This window comes from Pristis pectinata, chromosome 2 (genome assembly GCF_009764475.1).
Source record: "Pristis pectinata isolate sPriPec2 chromosome 2, sPriPec2.1.pri, whole genome shotgun sequence".
NCBI classification, from domain to species: Eukaryota; Metazoa; Chordata; class Chondrichthyes; order Rhinopristiformes; family Pristidae; genus Pristis; species Pristis pectinata.
The window spans coordinates 28,911,603-28,928,556 of record NC_067406.1 but is presented as its reverse complement, the minus strand read 5'-3'; the positions used below and the strand labels follow the sequence as shown (position 1 = coordinate 28,928,556).

General features: G+C 42.6%; 1 protein-coding gene across 3 annotated transcripts in view; it reads left to right on the top strand.

Annotated features, from left to right (window-relative positions):
* The first annotated feature begins 13,368 nt into the window (after positions 1 to 13,368).
* The window catches only part of LOC127566523 (coiled-coil domain-containing protein 68-like), a 44,412-nt gene continuing 40,826 nt past the window's right edge, over positions 13,369 to 16,954 (top strand). For 2 of the 3 annotated variants that reach the window (XM_052008945.1, XM_052008940.1), the window contains exon 1: positions 13,385 to 13,593. Coding sequence is in view for 2 of the 3 variants with exons in the window: in XM_052008940.1 (XP_051864900.1) it covers positions 13,470 to 13,593 (124 nt within the window). In the remaining variant the exon portion in view is untranslated. Of the gene's footprint in view, positions 13,594 to 16,954 lie in introns of all 3 variants that reach the window. The other variant, XM_052008941.1, reaches the window with a different exon arrangement.

The window sequence follows — 16,954 nt, the reverse complement described above, 5'->3', positions numbered from 1 at the left end:
GACTTTGTTAAAATCTCCATTTACAGAATTATAGATTCATTTGAGCACAGAAAAAGACCTTTCAGCCCATAGAGTCCCTGCCAGCTTCTTGGACAACAATGTGTACGATTTTTAGCTTATTGAATGTTGGGTCTAGTTTGTAAATAGATTAAATTAACATTATTTTAAATTGTTTCCCTTCATTGCAAACACCATAGCCTGTGGAGGTGGACTGAATTACTGTCTGCATCTCAGGTATCTTCAAGTTAAACTGGACATGCACAGAAATCCTAATTTTGCTGTAATGAAAGCACGTGGCAGTAATTTCACAGTCATGACCACACCAAAGTATGAGGCAATGTCAGTTTCAATATCATAGAAACTGACTCACACTGACAAAGGGTGGAATGTGCTGACCTGTCAGCACAGGATACTGGGTCATTCACTGTTGCACAAGGTTTGGGATTTGGTGCCAAGACATGTGGCTAGAGGACTGTGACAAAAAGGGAGGATTTAAAAACATTTAGAATGTGTGTCTGAATAGCAAATTAATCCAATATGGGAGTTCATTTACAGATTACTAAAGTAGTAATTCAGGTTACCAAGGCCATATAAACAACAAATGACTGGGTTTATTTATCCAGAGGTTGAAATGAAAACAGAAGAAGCTCTGCTAAATTTGCATTAAATTTTGGCTAGATCACACTTGGAGTATTGTGAATTGTTCTGGTCTTCAGACTATAAAAGGCAAGTTGAGGCAAAAGAAAATTATACCTCAAACTGAGAAATTAAACCCTTAAGGAAAAATTGGCCAGATGTTCTCTTCATCAGGGAAGACAAGACGTCTTTAATACCACAGACTAGAGACAATAGGATGGGTTGTGCTGGACCTGACCTATGCCTCACGTTCACCTCTCAGGGAATGTCATGGTCATGAATACCATTTATGGCTCCCAATAGTTTCATTGCTGAGGCTATGCCACAAGGTCAGGCAGTCTGTGAGTGGTGGCAAGACCACACAGGTGGTGGATCAGCTTGGTGGCCTTCTGACAGCTTGTGCTGGGCAGAAGGTGTTCCTCACCATCTCCAGAATTCCCTGTTCATCAGAAATAGTTAAAGATAATTAAATAATTTTTAAAAGTCAATAAAACTTAAAAAAGATTAATTTACTTTGAATTTAATTCAAAATATTAATGTCCCTTGTACGATGAGATGGACTCTTGACCTCACAATCTACCTTGTTTGACCTTGTACCTTATTGTCCACCTGCAATGCACTTCCCTGTAGCTGTGACACTTTACTCTGTATTCTGTTGTTGTTTATACCCTGTACTACCTCAATGCACTGTGTAATGAATTGATCTGTACAAACGGTATGCAAGACAAGTTTTTCACTGTAGAAGTGACAATAATAAACCAATACCAAAATTAAGAAAATGACCACCTGCTTCCATAGTGAATTTTGGTGACCCTATTCAAATGAATGTGCCTGTAACAGATGCAGAGTTACAGCTGGCATAAAGCTGAAGGGGCCAGATATGACTGTATTATAACAGAACTGCTGCTGGACCCAGTACTGAATTCAGTAGCAGTGTGAGAGGGGAGATACACTGCCATCTAATCTCCAGCACATTTCATACTTCAATGAAGCATTACACAAGCATTGAAGTCTGGAATACACTGGCATGTGGGCCATTGCTCTGTAAAGCTGCTGCTTTCCATTTGTAGTTAAGGGCAGAATTGAGGACCTTAACATATAATTGTCATGAATAAACCCAACAGGGAATACAGGAGGAACCTCTTTACACAGAGAATGGATAGAATGTGGAACTTGCAAACAAAAGGAACAGGAGCAGCATAGACTTTGGGAGAAAACTAAATAAACCTATAAAATGAAATGGGAATAGAAGGGTATGTTGATAGAGTTATATGAATGGGAGAGTTCTCAGTAGAGCATAAACATAAAGTGGAAGCAGTTGAAATCCACTCTTCAAAGTTGTCCTTCGGATAAGAAATCTCAGGAATCAACAACTTGAAGAGATCAACCTTTTGACACCTCGAAAACACCCTAATCATATATTTCATTCCATCCATCTTCAAAACCTCACATGGAGTTTCCATTCACCATGCCCGGCAGTGTGGCACACCTACTGAAGCCACTGCCTTACAGCTCCAGCAACCTGCTTCAATTCCAACCTCGGGCACTGTCTGTGTCTGTCTGCATATTCTACCTGTGACTGCTCCAGTTTCCTCCCACATCACAAAAGTGTCAGGGTTGGTGGTAGAATCTCAGAGATGATGGGAATGTGAGGAGAATAAAATGTTAATGTAAAAATGGGTGCTTGATGGTTGGCGTGGACCCAGCAGGCTGAAGGACCTGTTTCTCTGCTGTATCTCTGTGACATTTTCAGCTGAATAGCCTTATTCAGTGCTGTAAATGAAAGGCAATACACTATTGGGAAAGGGAGGGAGTTTTGTATAAAGTACCTTTGTTCCCTTTGATAACCCTGACTGTTTTCATTCACTTCTGTCCATGGCTTAGTTAGTTTTATTTAGTGTGATGTCAGCAGGTGCAATTGTTGCAACATATTCCTTGGTGGGGCAGCCTGACAGATGAACGCTTATAGTTACTCTGTGAAGGATGGCTAATACACAAATGACTACAGGTTACTGAATGAATCTCTGCACCATGCTGCTGTTTTGCACTCATTGCTGTACTTATTGTTGTATTTTTTACTACCATGTACACTGTTTACTCTGTGAGCTTCATGCGAACAAGGAATTTCATTCCACCCTGGTGTGTATGACAATAAACTAACTTAAGCATCTAATTATCTAACTCACACTATCTGGTTCAATAATTCACAGCTGGTTTCTCGCCATTTGATAGGTAGAGTTGCAGAGCAGGACGATGACTGACAAAATTTCGTCAGGATGAATTCGAAATTATAAAGAATTTGCAAGTCAATCTTCGTTCTTTTCAATATTTGTCCAAAGTAAATCGTGCAATAATGATGTGTCTTTAAATATTACTTAGTTTTAGTCCAGTGTACACTGGTCTCTAAGGATTAAATACAAGGGAGTCTCCTTCCTTGTTCAATCATCAAAGCAAAGGCAAAGCAGGTGAAGGATCTTCCAAAACAAAATTACCCCAAACCATGCCCTGCCCCACCTGCTAGGGAGAAGGACACAATCTTTTGGAAGACAGCCAGCATTCAGTGGGAATCCACAAGCTACTTCTTGATCATCATGTGAGATTTGCCGTCTGGTTTTGTTAATGACCCTTTAAATTACGTGATCTTTACTTAACTAGCACTGTAATCCTAGCAGCTGCAATGGCTGCACTACTTCTCACAGTGGCAATTTGATTGGTTATTGTGAAGTATATGTTCAGGACTATTAGCCATTAAAATTAAACTGTGTGATATGGTGGTGCAGCAGCTACAGGGACCTGGGTTCAATCATGACTTTGGCTGTTGTAATGTGGGTGTTGCATATTCTCCCTGTGTTGCATGGGTTTATGCTGACTCCTCTGGTTTCCTTCCACATCCTAAAGATGTCTGGTAGATTAATTGACTACTGTAAATTACCTCTTCATGTAGGTAAATGGCTAAAAAAGAACCAAAGGGATGTTGATGTGATGGAGAATAAGATGTAGGCCTATAGGAAAATAAGGAGGGGGAATTAGACTGATGTAATTGCTCTGTCAGGAACCAGCATTGACAAAATGGGAGGAATGGCCTCCTTCTTTGTTGTAAGTAGGAGATGCTGGCTATTAATTCTTATTGCCTCATGTTATTTTCTCTTGCACCATTGAAAACAGTTCATCCTTATTTATTTTAACAAATTTATTGGGTAATAATTTTAAACACTTATGTAAAGTTGTGCCTTAATTTTCTCTGCTTCATGGGGAACATTACCACTTCTTTTGTCCTTTCAAGTAACTGAAGCCATTTGGCCCATCTGCCACTCTAAAGCCTCAACAATCTCCCTTTAAGAATAATGGAAGCAATAATGATAAAATAATAATTCCTCTAACTTCAACAAATCTGTTTTTAAATCCACAACTTGCTCAAGCCTTATCTATTAAGGTAAGATATCTTTATTAGTCACATGTACATCCAAACACACAGCGAAATGCACCTTTTGCGCTGAGTGTTCTGGGAGCAGCCTGCAAGCGTCACCATGCTTCCAGCACCAGCATAGAACGCCCACAACTTCCTAACCTGTACATCTTTGGAATGTGGGAGAAGATCAGAGCACCAGGAGGAAACCCACGCAGACACGGGGAGAACGTACAAACTCCTTACAGACAGTGGCCAGAATTGAATCCGGGTCGCTGGAGCTGTAATAGCGTTATGCTAACCGCTACACTACCGTGCCTAAATCTACCTAATCAACTTGTTTTTTAATTATGGGTCAATATTATAACTATAGCAAGGTAAGTCACTAATTCAGACAAGGCATTCAACATGAAATATGAACTATGCCTCACTTTCCACAGAAGCTGTGTAGCCTGCAGAATATTTCCATTGTCATCTGGATTAATGCAACTCCAACAACACACAAGAAGCTCGACACAATCCAAGCTGAAGCAGGCTACTGGACTGGTACACATCCACCATCTGAAACATTCTTTCCCTCCACCAACAATATACAGTGGGATCAGTGTGTACCATCTAAAGACTGCTTTGTATTTACTTGACTGGGTTACTTGGGAAGCATTTCCCAAACCTACCCCCTCTAAAATCAAGAAGAACAAATGCAGCAGACAAATTGGAAAATCGCCACCTACACTTTTCCCTCCAAGTTACACACTATTCTAATGTATTTTCTCTCTTTCCCAGTTCTGATGAAGGATCTTTGACCTGAAATGTTAATTCTGTTTCTTCATCCACAGATGCTGCCTGACCTGCTGAGCACTTTCATCACTTTCTGCCTTTCTAGTCACTTTTCTTCATCAGATTTTAGCCCTTTCAGTACCTCAGCTGCCTTTTCTTTTACGTTGACTTCAGCATTTTCTTCCCTGGTAAAGATCAATGGAAAGTACACATTTAATACCTTGCTCTCTCTGTTTCCACCCTATCACAATCTGGTTAAGAGAAAGAGGGATGCATACATTACACGTAAGCAATTGGGAACTAGTGAATCTCTTGATGACTACAAGAAATGTAGTGTGCACTTAAGAGAGAAGTTAAGAGGACAAAAAGAGGAATATGAGAAGAATCTGGCAGGTAAGGTGAGGCAAGATCCCAAGAGATTCTATAGTATATTAAGAGTAAAAAGGCAGTTAGGAAGAGAATAGGTTTCCTTGGAGATCAGCAAAGCCATCTGTGTGTGGAACCAAAGGAAATGGGAGAGATTTTTAATGAATATTTCTCTTCAGTTTTTACTGTAGAGAAAACGATGGAGGCTAAGGAAATCAGGGAAATGAGTGGTGTCGTCTTGGACCACATATGAATTAACAGGGAGGAGGCATTGGAGGCCTTAAAGTGCTTTAAGGTGGATAAATCCCCAGGGCCTGACGTTGTGCATTCTCAGACTTTGTGGGCAGCTACAGAAGAAATTGCAGAAGCCTTTGCAGAGACTTTTGCTTCATCTCTGGCCACAGGTGAGGTTCCAGAGGACTGATGAGTGGCTAATGTGGTACCATTATTTAAAAAGGGTAACAAAAACAGGCCAGGCTAGTGAGTCTGACATTGGTGGTGGGTAAATTGCTGGCAGGGATTCTGAGGATCAGGATCTACCAACATTTGGAGAAACTGTGTCTGATTCGGGACAGTCAGCATGGTTTTGTGTGTGGGAAGTCGTGCCTGACAAATCTCTTAGAGTTTTTCAAGGAGGTAATCAGAAAGGTAGATAAGGGTAGGCCAGTGGATGTTGTCTACATGGACTTTAGCAAGGCCTTTGACAAGGTCCCTCATGGCAGGCAAATCTGGAAGGTTAGATTGCATGGGATCCAGGGGGAGAGAGATGATTGGTTTCATAATTGGCTCAGTTTTAGGAAGCAGGGGGTGATGGTTGAGGGTTGTTTATCGGACTGGACCCTATGTCTAGTGGTGTGCCGCTGGGGTCAGTGCAGGGACCTTTGTTGTCTGTAATTTATGTAAATGATTTGGATGTAAATGTACAAGGCATGGTTAGTAAGTTTGCTGATGACACTAAAGTAGGTGGTGTTGTAGACGGTGTAGAAGGTTATGAAAGGTTACAGGCAGATCTTGTTCAGGTAGGCATGTGGGCTGAGAACTGGCAAATGACTTTCAATCTTGTTCAGGTAGGCATGTGGGCTGAGAACTGGCAAATGACTTTCAGATAAATAAGAGGTATTGCATTTTGGGAGATCAAACCAGGGTAGGACTTATATAGTGAATGATAGGGCCCTGGGGAGTGTTATGGAACAGAGGGACCTAGGAGTGCAAGTGCACAATTCACTGAAAGTGGCATCTCAGGTAGATAGGGTGGTGAAGAAGGTGTTTGGCACACTGGCCTTCGTCAGGGCATTGAGTATAAGAGTTGAGAAGAAGAAAAAGGATAAGTATGTAGAGCTTCGGAAGTTAGGATCAGATAGAGCATATGAGGATTATAAAGAAGCTAGAAATGAACTCACAAAAGGAATTAGGAAAGCCAGGAGGGGCCATGAAAAGTCCTTACCAAGTAAGATTAAGGAGAATCCAAAGGCATTCTATACCTACGTCAGGGATAAGAGGAAAATGAGGGAAAGGGTAGGACCACTTAAGGTTAAAGAAGGGAATCTATGTTTGGATGCAGAAGACGTGGGTAAGGTTCTGAATGAGTATTTCTCTTCAGTACTTACCCAGGAAAGGGACATGCAGGACAGAGAAATTGGAACTGAAGGCAGAAACGTTAGGGCATTTAGAGGTAGAAGGCATTTAGGAGGAGGTAGTGTTAGGTCTCCTAAACAGTATTAAGGTGGATAAGTCCCTGGGGCCCGATGGGATATACCCCAGGTTACTGAGGGAGGCGAGAGATGAAATTGCTCGGGCCTTGACCAGTATCTTTGTCTCCTCTTTGATCACGGGTGAGGTTCCAGAGGACTGGCAAGTGGCTAATGTTGTTCCTTTATTTAAGAAAGGAACAGGTGAAAATCCAGGGAACTATAGACTGGTGAGTCTCATGTCAGTTGTAAGGATATTGCTGGAGAAAATTATTTGAGATAGGATATACGAGCATCTGGAATCCAATGGCTTGATTAGGGAAAGCCAGCATGGCTTTGTGCAGGGCAAGTCGTGTATTACTAACCTGGTTGAGTTTGTTGACAAGGTGACAAGAGAGATTGATGAAGGTAGAGCTGTGGATGCCATCTATCTGGACTTCAATAAGGCATTTGACAAGGTCCTACATAATTGGTTAATCAAGAAAGTTCAGATGCATGGGCTCAGTGGAGAATTGGCTGTGTGGATCCAGAACTGGCTTGCCTGTAGAAGACAGAGGGTGGTGGTTGAAGGAACTTATTTGGGTGGGAGGTCTGTGAGTAGTGGTGTTCCACAGGGATCTGTACTTGGACCTCTGCTGTTTGTGATGTACATAAATGACTGGGATGAGTATGTTGATGGATGGGTTAGTAAGTTTGCAGAGGATACCAAGACTGGTGGAGTTGCGAATAGTGTAGAAGATTGGCGACAGATCCAATGTGATATAGATCAGTTGCAGATGTGGGCAGAGAAATGGCAGATGTGTTTAACCTGGATAAATGTAAGGTGTTGATCCTTGGTGGGACTAATGTCAAGAGGCAATACACTCTTAAAGGCAAGACCCTTAACAGTGTTGAAGAGCAGAGAGACCATAGAACCATAGAACAATACAGCACAATACAGGCCCTTCAGCCCACCATGTTGTGCCGACCTTCAAACCACACCTAAGACTATTTAATCCCTTCCTCCCACATATCGCTCTATCTTAAATTCCTCCATATGCTTATCTAACAATCTCTTGAACTTGTCCAATGCATCAGCCTCCACCACCACCCCAGGCAGTGCATTCCATGCACCAGCCACTCTCTGGGTAGAAAAACCTCCCTCTGACGTCTCCATTGAACTTCCCACCCATTACCTTAAAGCCATGTCCTCTTGTTTTGAGCATCGGTGCCCTGGAAAAGAGGCACTGGCCATCCACTCTATCTATTCCTCTTAATATCTTGTATACCTCTATCATGTCTCCCCTCATCCTCCTTCTCTCCAATGAGAACAGCTCTAGCTCCTTTAGTCTCTCCTCATAATCCATACTCTCTAATCCAGGCAGCATCCTGGTAAATCTCCTCTGCACCCTTTCCAGTGCCTCCACATCCTTGCTATAATGAGGCGACCAGAACCAGACACAGTACTCTAAGTGTGGCCTAACCAGAGTTTTGTAAAGCTGCATCATCATTTCACGGCTCTTAAACTCGATCCTCTGATTTATGAAAGCTAACATCCCATAAGTTTTCTTAACTACCCTATCCACCTGTGAGGTGACTTTCAGTGATCTGTGGATATGAACCCCCAGATCCCTCTGCTCCTCCACACTCCCCAGAATCATGCCATTTACCTTGTACTCTGCCTTGGAGTTTGTCCTTCCAAAGTGTACCACCTCACACTTCTCCGGATTGAACTCCATCTGCCACTTGTCAGCCCAGCTCTGCATCGTATCAATATCCCTCTGCAACACCACCAATATTTGTGTCATCTGCAAACTTGCTAACCCAGCCTTCCAGCCCCTCATCTAAGTCGTTAATAAATATCACAAAAAGTAGAGGTCCCAGAACCGATCCCTGTGGGACACCACTAGTCACAGCCCTCCAATCCGAGTGCACTCCCTCCACCACAACCCTCTGCTTTCTACAGGCAAGCCAATTCTGAATCCACACAGCCAAGCATCCCTGGATCCCTTGGCCTCTGACCTTCTGAAGAAGCCTACCATGTGGAACCTTGTCAAATACCTTACTAAAATCCATGTAGACCACATCCACTGCACTACCCTCATCAATCTTCCTGGTCACCTCCTCAAAGAACCCTATCAGGCTTGTGAGGCAAGATCTCCCCTTCACAAATCCATGCTGGCTGTCCCTAATCAGTCCATGATTCTCTAAATGCTTATAGATCCTATCTCTTAGAATCCTTTCTAACAGCTTACCCACCACAGACATAAGGCTCACTGGCCTGTAATTCCCTGGACTATCCCTACTACCTTTCTTGAACAACTCCAACACATCCCCTCTCTTAATATCTACATACTCTAGAACATTACCCTCACCAACACTGTCCTCAGCATCATCAAGCCCCTTCTCCTTGGTGAATACTGAAGAGAAGTATTCATTGAGAACCTCACCCACTTTCACAGCTTCCAGGCACATCCCCCCACCTTTGTCTTTAATCGGACCTACCTTTACCCTAGCCATCCTTCTGTTCTTCATGTACGATAAAAAAGCCCTGGGATTCTCCTTGACCCTACTCGCCAAAGCCTTTTCATGTCCCCTTCTCCCTTTCCTCAGCCCTTTCTTAAGTTCCTTCCTTGCTACTCTATATTTCTCACGAGCCCTGCCCGATCCCTGCTGTTTACAACTTATGTATGCTGCCTTCTTCATCTTAACCAGTTGTTCCACCTCTCTCGTCACCTACGGTTCCTTCACGCTACCATTCCTTCTCTGCCTCACCAGGACAAACTTATCCCTAACATCCTGCAAAAGATCCCTGAACATCGACCACATCTCCATAGTACATTTCCCTTCAAAAATGTCACCCCAATTTACACTCTCAAGTTCTCGCCTCATAGCCTCATAATTCGCCTTTCCCCAATTAAATATCTTCCCGTCCTTTTTGCTCCTATCCCTGTCCATGACCATTCTAAAGGTTATGGAGCAATGGTCACTGTCCCTCAAATGCTCACCCACTGATAGATCTGTCACCTGACCTGGTTCATTACCTAAAACTAGATCTAATATGGCATTCCCTCTTGTCGGTCTATCAACATACTGTGTCAGGAATCCGTCCTGGACACACCTAACAAACTCCGCCCCATCTAAACCCTTGGCACTAAGTAGGTGCCAATCAATATTTGGATAGTTGAAGTCTCCCATTATAATAACCCTGTTATTTTCACATTTTTCCAAAAACTGCCTCCCAATCTGCTCCTCCGTATCCCTATTGTTACCAGGGGGCCTATAGAATACTCCCAGAAGGGTAACTGCCCCTTTCTTCTTCCTAACTTCCACCCAAATTGACTCTAGAGAGGATCCTTCTACATTATCTACCCTTTCTGCAGCTGTAATAGTATCCTTGACCAGTATCGCCACCCCCTCTCCTCTTCTGCCCTCCCCGCCTATCCCTTTTAAAACACTGAAAACCAGGAATATACAATATCCATTCCTGCCCTGATGTCAGCCATGTCTCTGTAATAGCCACAATATCATAGTCCCATGTACTTATCCAAGCTCTCAGTTCATCTCCCTTATTCCTGATGCTTCTCGCATTTAAGTAAATGCACTTTAGCCCATCTACCTTACTACTTCTATAGTCTGTACTCTGCTTCTCCTTACTCAAAGCCTCTCTACCTGTCAGATCTGACTTTTCCCCATCCCCTTCTTCCTCTGACCTACTCCTCCGGTTCCCTTCCCCCTCGTAATCTAGTTTAAACCCTCCTTGGCCCAGTGAATCCTCCTGAGCCATGGACCTTGGGGTGCAAGTCCATGGCTCATTGAAAGTAGCAACACAGGTAGACGGGGTGGTTAAGAAGGCTTATGGAATGCTTGCATTTATTAATCGAGGTATTGAGTATAGGAGTCAAGAAGATATGATGCATCTCTATAGAACTCTGGTTAGGCCACATTTAGAGTATTGCGTACAATTCTGGTTACCTCACTATAGGAAGGATGTTGAGGCTTTAGAGAGGGTGCAGAGGAGGTTTACCAGGATGCTGCCTGGATTAGAGGGCATGTGCTATCAGGAGAGGCTGGACAAACGTGGGCTCTTGTCTCTGGGGCGGCGGAAGCTGAGGGGTGATCTGTTGGAAGTGTATAAAATTATGAGGAGCATAGATAGGGTGGACAAGCAATATCTTTTTCCCATTATTGAGCAATTCAATACCAGAGAGCATGCATTTAAGGTGAGAGGAGTAGGTTCAGAACAGACGTCAGGGGTACGTTTTATATTAAGAGAGTGGTGGGTGCCTGGAATGTATTGCCCGATAGGGTGGTGGAGGCAAATTCTTTGGGGGCTTTTAAGATGGGCTTGAATGGGCACATGAATGAGAGGAAAATAGAGGGAAATGGGCTTTCTGTAGATAGGAGGTATTAGCTATGTTGGCACAACATTGTGGGCCGAAGGGCCTATTCTGTGCTGTACTGTTCTATGTTCTATGTTCTAAGTTATGTTGCAGTTATATAAGACATTGGTGAGGCCTCACTTGGAGTATTGTGTACAGTTTTTGTCACCATTATAGGAAAGATGTTATTAAACTAGAAAGAGTGCAGATAAAATTTACCAGGATGTTGTCTGGACTTGGCTGCCTGAATTTCAAGGAGAGGTTGCATAGACTAGGACTTTATTCCCTGGAATGTAGGAGATTGAGGGGTGACCTGATAGAGGTATATAAGATAATTAGGGGCATAGACAGGTTGAAAGCACATAGTCTTTTTCCCAGGGAGGAGGTGCTAAAAACAAGAGGTCATAGGTTTAAGATCAAAGGCAAAAGATTTAAAAGGGACATCAGGGGCAGTTTTTTCACACAAAGGGTGGTGCATATTTGGAATGAGGTGCCAGAAATAGTGGTTGAGGCAGGCACATTAGCGATGTTTAAAATCCATGGATAGGAGAGGTTTTGTCAGCTATGGGCCAAATGTGAGCAGATGGGACTAACTCACTGGGCAAAACAGTCAGCATGAATGAGTTGGGCTGAAGGGCCTGTTTCCGTGCTGTATGACTCTATGACTCTGTGGCAAGTATTCTCTTTGTTCTCTCTACCCGTCCCCCTTACTATCAACTTCAAAAGCACTGTTTTCTAATGTTCTGATGAAAGGTTACGGACCTGAAAAATTAACTCTGTTTCTTAATCCATGGATATTGCCTGATCTGCTGAATATCTCCAGCATTGTCTGATTTTATTTACCATTGAGAGAAGATCTGTTTTAGCTCATGAAGGGTTTAAACAATTTACTTAAAGAGAAACTCTTTCCACTGACAAAAACCAGTAATATTTGATGATTTACAAAGAACCAAAGAACACATGCAGGAAACCTTTTTTTGTGATCTGGAATGTACTGCCTGAAAGATCAGTGGACATAAATTCAGTTGTGCTTGTCACAGAGGAATTGTGTAAACATCTGAAGGAAAAAATTGCATTATTTACAGCTTATGGGACTTACTGGATTTGTTTTTCCAAAAAGTTAGCATAGATCAATCGTCAAATGGTCTCTTTCTGTGCTGTAATGATATTATTGATCTACAATGAGTCTGTAAATACAATGGCGTATTCTGATATGCTGCAAACTTACTAGTATTATTAATACAACTAGTAAAAATTAAATGTATAAACAAAGCTGGCATTGACATTTTGAACATCACAATGAGGTAACTCGTTTCATTCAAAAGATGGAAATTTGACATGAAACAGAAAACGTTTGATATATGCAGCAGGTCTGACAGCATCTGTGGAATAAGGAGCAGAGTCAACATTTCAGGTTGATGACCCTCGATTAAAGCAGCAATTTTCTTGTCCCAGATTCATGGCAGTTAGTTAGAATTCTTTGAGGTTCTGGGCTAACTATTGAGTCTAGCTGAAATCATATTTTATCATTGGTACAGAACCTGAGTACTACCAAAATGAGTTAGTTTGATAGCAGCATCCTAGTGGAATAAAGATATATCTTTGTCCCATATCAGTGCATTACTATACTTTTTCATGAAACAATAGAGTCAATGATGGCATGCTTATGATGAGATTTTCATAAAATGGCTGGACCAGAGTTAGAAATTCTCTGGGATGGTTAAGACTCTAGCATGATCTTAAATATTAGTAACATAATGGATCTAATCATCTCCCTTGTTTTTGATTTAAACTCACAGTTTTTGTTTGACTGTTAGGGAAAGTTTGCACTGTTCATGGTAATGTACTAAACATCACATGCTCTTATGCTAATATGGGAGCTGGTAGTTTATTACCCTGGATAGCTTAAACCATGTTCTCTATCTGGCTTCAACTGAAACAGTCACAATACTAGCTTAAAGATTTTTGCCAGTGATAGTACACTTGGTCTACTTAAACGGATTCACATTTCTAATGCAGCACTTTGTTTTACAGGATTCCTACACTGCTAGCAGCTGAATGTATGACTGTTCACCTTTAAGTAGTGTTGTCACTATTGGCAAACTGCCAATGAGGAAGTACAAAGGTATAGCTCAGGGTTTCAGAGACAATTAACATGCTGTGCAGTGCAGACAAGTATTACTGAGCTTTAATAGATTGTAAACTACAAAATATTTTAATGAAATGCATGAATGAATGTCACCATGCTCCATGATTTGGATAACCTACCTACAGATCATTTGCATCGGTAGCACCTCGTTTAGCAGTTGCAGAATTACAGGCATATCCAGTTTTCATAGATCGCTTCCATTTCAGAAAGGTGAGTATTTTTATTAATTCTTTCCTGTCTTTTATTCAGAAGTAGTACTAATTCCACTGCCATAAATTATTTTATCATGGAAATCTAGTGTGTTTTCTGATTGAAGTAAAATATAAAGCTCAATGAGTCCTTATCAATAAATAGTTACTTTAGAATAAGCAGGAACTTTTAGTTTGGAAGGCAAATATTCCATTGTACAATGCAGCCTAAATTATTTGCCCTCTCATAGTCTGTTTTGGAATTTGGATGAGTGGTCATTAAAGTTTCCACCTTTGGGCTCAGTCTCATGTGGATTTGAATTAGACTTCCATTAGAACCTTTTAGTATGAGCCAGATTGATGATTTGTACAGAGCTGGTACAGCAAAGTACACAAATGCTTTCTATAAAGTGCACTGGACAGGTTGTCTCGAGGCAGGCCATGACGATCTGAACAGGCCAACATTCAGATCAAGTTGGATCTTGCCTCTTACAACACATCTTTTAAGTAATGGGACAAAAACAGAAAATGCTGGAAATGCTCAGCAGGGAGTATGTATGACGGGTGAGGATGGAGTTATGGTGGTAAAAAGCAGCTGATGAGGTTTTCTAGTACCATCTTTCCCCTACACTCTCTGCAACTTAAAGCTAACTTATTTTCTCTCTTTTCCAATTCTGACAAAGTGTCTATAACCTTAAATATTAACTCTGTTTCTCTTTCCACAAATGCTGCTTAACCGATTGAGTTTTTCCTAGAATTTTCTGTTTTTTGTTTCAGATTTCAATTTTTGTATTTTCTTTAATCTGTTGGCTTTCCATTTGTAGTTGAGTCAGAGGCATGAGTCAGGCCAGGTCTATTATAGTCATTAAGTTGCACTCACTTTTATTTGTCAGAAAGTTAGTGGTGATCATCAACAATCAAAGAAGGCCATAGGATACTGATCACTGCTGAAGTTCTTCCTGACATCTGTCCTAAACTTTAATTGGTTTCAGTATTGTTCTGGTGTGTTGCCTGAATCTGTTCAGTAGACTTACCTTATTCTTACTATTTAATATTTTATGACTGTGAATTCCCTGGAATGAGTGAGGAGGAATTTGATATGGACGGCTTGTGGAGATGGCAGGAATTTAGGTGCCACACTGCATCTGCCAATTTAACCTCTAGTCAAAACTGCAAAGAAAGTTCCAGTGGGTCTTCCACCCACTCTCACAAGCTGGCTCAGATTATAGGCGCATCTGTGTTATCAATGGGGCGTCCAGGGAATCCTGCCTGTCAGATAAGCTCCAGCAGTTCTGTGCCTGGTGGAAATGGACGTGAGTTACATATGGGCCTAGGTAAGGCAATAAAGCAATTGCAAACCTTGGTAATCCATTTTTAGACCCTTGCTTCTCTCTGGGGAAGAAGTTCTGACATTCATGCTGTGTCTTGTACAATAACATGAGGTGCCATTGCTTTATTCTGCATAGTTACCAACTCATTGATCAAGGGAGGTCTGAGCAGTTCACTACACTAATTAATATGATCCTAGGCTATTGGTTTATATTGTGCTTGGGCAGCAATGTAATCTATTAAATACGTTCCACTGTAATTTGGAATGCTAAAAGTTATTCATGTTGCAGGAGTACTGAAGATATATTCCATCTTAAAAGGGGAAGCTCAAATGGTTTATCACATTACTAAACACGCCCAAGAGATTGTGTTACCAAATTGTGGATGGTGTTATTTTGTTTAAAACCTTTCTCTTCCATCTTGTGTCTTATTCTGTATTAAGTTCACTAAATATTACCGTGTTATTTGTTCATGAAATTATCATGTGGAAGTATTTACCAAAAAAAAGGAGATTTCTTCTGCTAATACATGGCTTCAATAAAATGCCGGGTAAGCCAACTTTAACAATACACAAAAAGTGCTGGAGGAACTCAGCAGGTCAGGCAGCATCCATGGAGGGAAATAAACAGTCGATGTTTCGGGCTGAGACCCTCCATCAGGATTGGAAAGGAAGAGGGCAGAAGCCAGAATAAGAAGGTGGGGGGAGAGGGAGGAGCACATGCAGGCAGAGGATAGGTAAGTTCAGGTGATAGGCGAGTCCAGGTGAGAGGGGGAAGGTAGGTGGGGGAGGGAGGGATGTGAGAAGCTGAGAGGTGACAGGTAGAAGAGGCAAAAAACTGAAGAAGGAGGAATCCGGTAAGAGAGGGCAGTGGACCATGGATTAAAGGATAAAGGATCGGGCAGGGGAGGAGAGAAGATGGGCAGGTCATCAAGGCAGGGGAAGGGAGCCATAGGAATAAAGGAAGACAAAGGAGTGGGGGGCAGAGGGAAAGAAGGGGTGGGCTTACCAGAAGTTAGAGAAATCGATGTTAAGGCTGTCAGGTTGGAGACTTCCAAGGCGGAATATGAGGTGTTTTTCCTCCAACCTGCGCGTGACCTCAACGTGGCAGTAGAGGAGGCCATGGATAGACACGTCAATATGGGAATGGAATGTGGAGTTGAAGTGGGTGGCCAATGGGACGTCCTGGCTGCCGCGGTGGATGGAGCGAAGGTGCTCAACAAAGCAGCCTCCCAATCTGCATCGAGTTTCACCTGGAAGGATTGTTTGGGATCCTGAATGGTGGTGAGAGAGGCGGTGTAGGGACAAGTGTAGCACTCGGTGTGGTTGCAGACATAAGTGCCAGGGATATTATCGGCGGGGAGTGATGAGTGGACAAGGGATCCACGGAGAGAGCGGTCCCTTCAGAAAGAGGAGAGAGAGGGTGACAGGAAGATGTGCCTGGTGGTAGGACCCCATTGGAGGTGGCGGAAGTTGTGGAGGATGATGTGTTGGATCCGAAGGCTCGTGGGATGGTAGGTGAGGACAAGGGGAACCCTGTCCCTGTTATGTTGGTGGGGGCAGGGTGTGAGGGCAGATGTGTGGGAAGTGGAAGAGATACGGGTAAGGGCAGCATTGATGGTGATGGAAGGGAAATCCCGGTTACTGAAAAAGGAGGACATCTTTGACGTCCTAGAATGGAAAGCCTCATCATGGGAACAGATACGGTGGAGGCAGAGGAACTGGGAGAAGGGGACGGCGTCCTTACAAGTGACAGAGTGGGAAGAGGTGCAGTCAAGGTAACTATGGGAGTCAGTGGGTTTGTAGAAGATATTTGTGGTTAATCTGTCTCCAGAGATGGAGATAGAGAGATCCAGAAAGGGGCGAGAGGTGTCGGAGATGGACAATGAATCTGAGGGCACGGTGGAAGTTGGAGGCAAAGTTGATGAAATTGATGAGCTCAGCACGGGTGCAGTAAGCAGCCCCAATGCAGTCATCAATGTAGCAGAGAAGGAGTTGGGGGGTATTACCGGTGTAGGCTTGGAACACGGACTGTTCAACGTAGTCAACAAAGAGG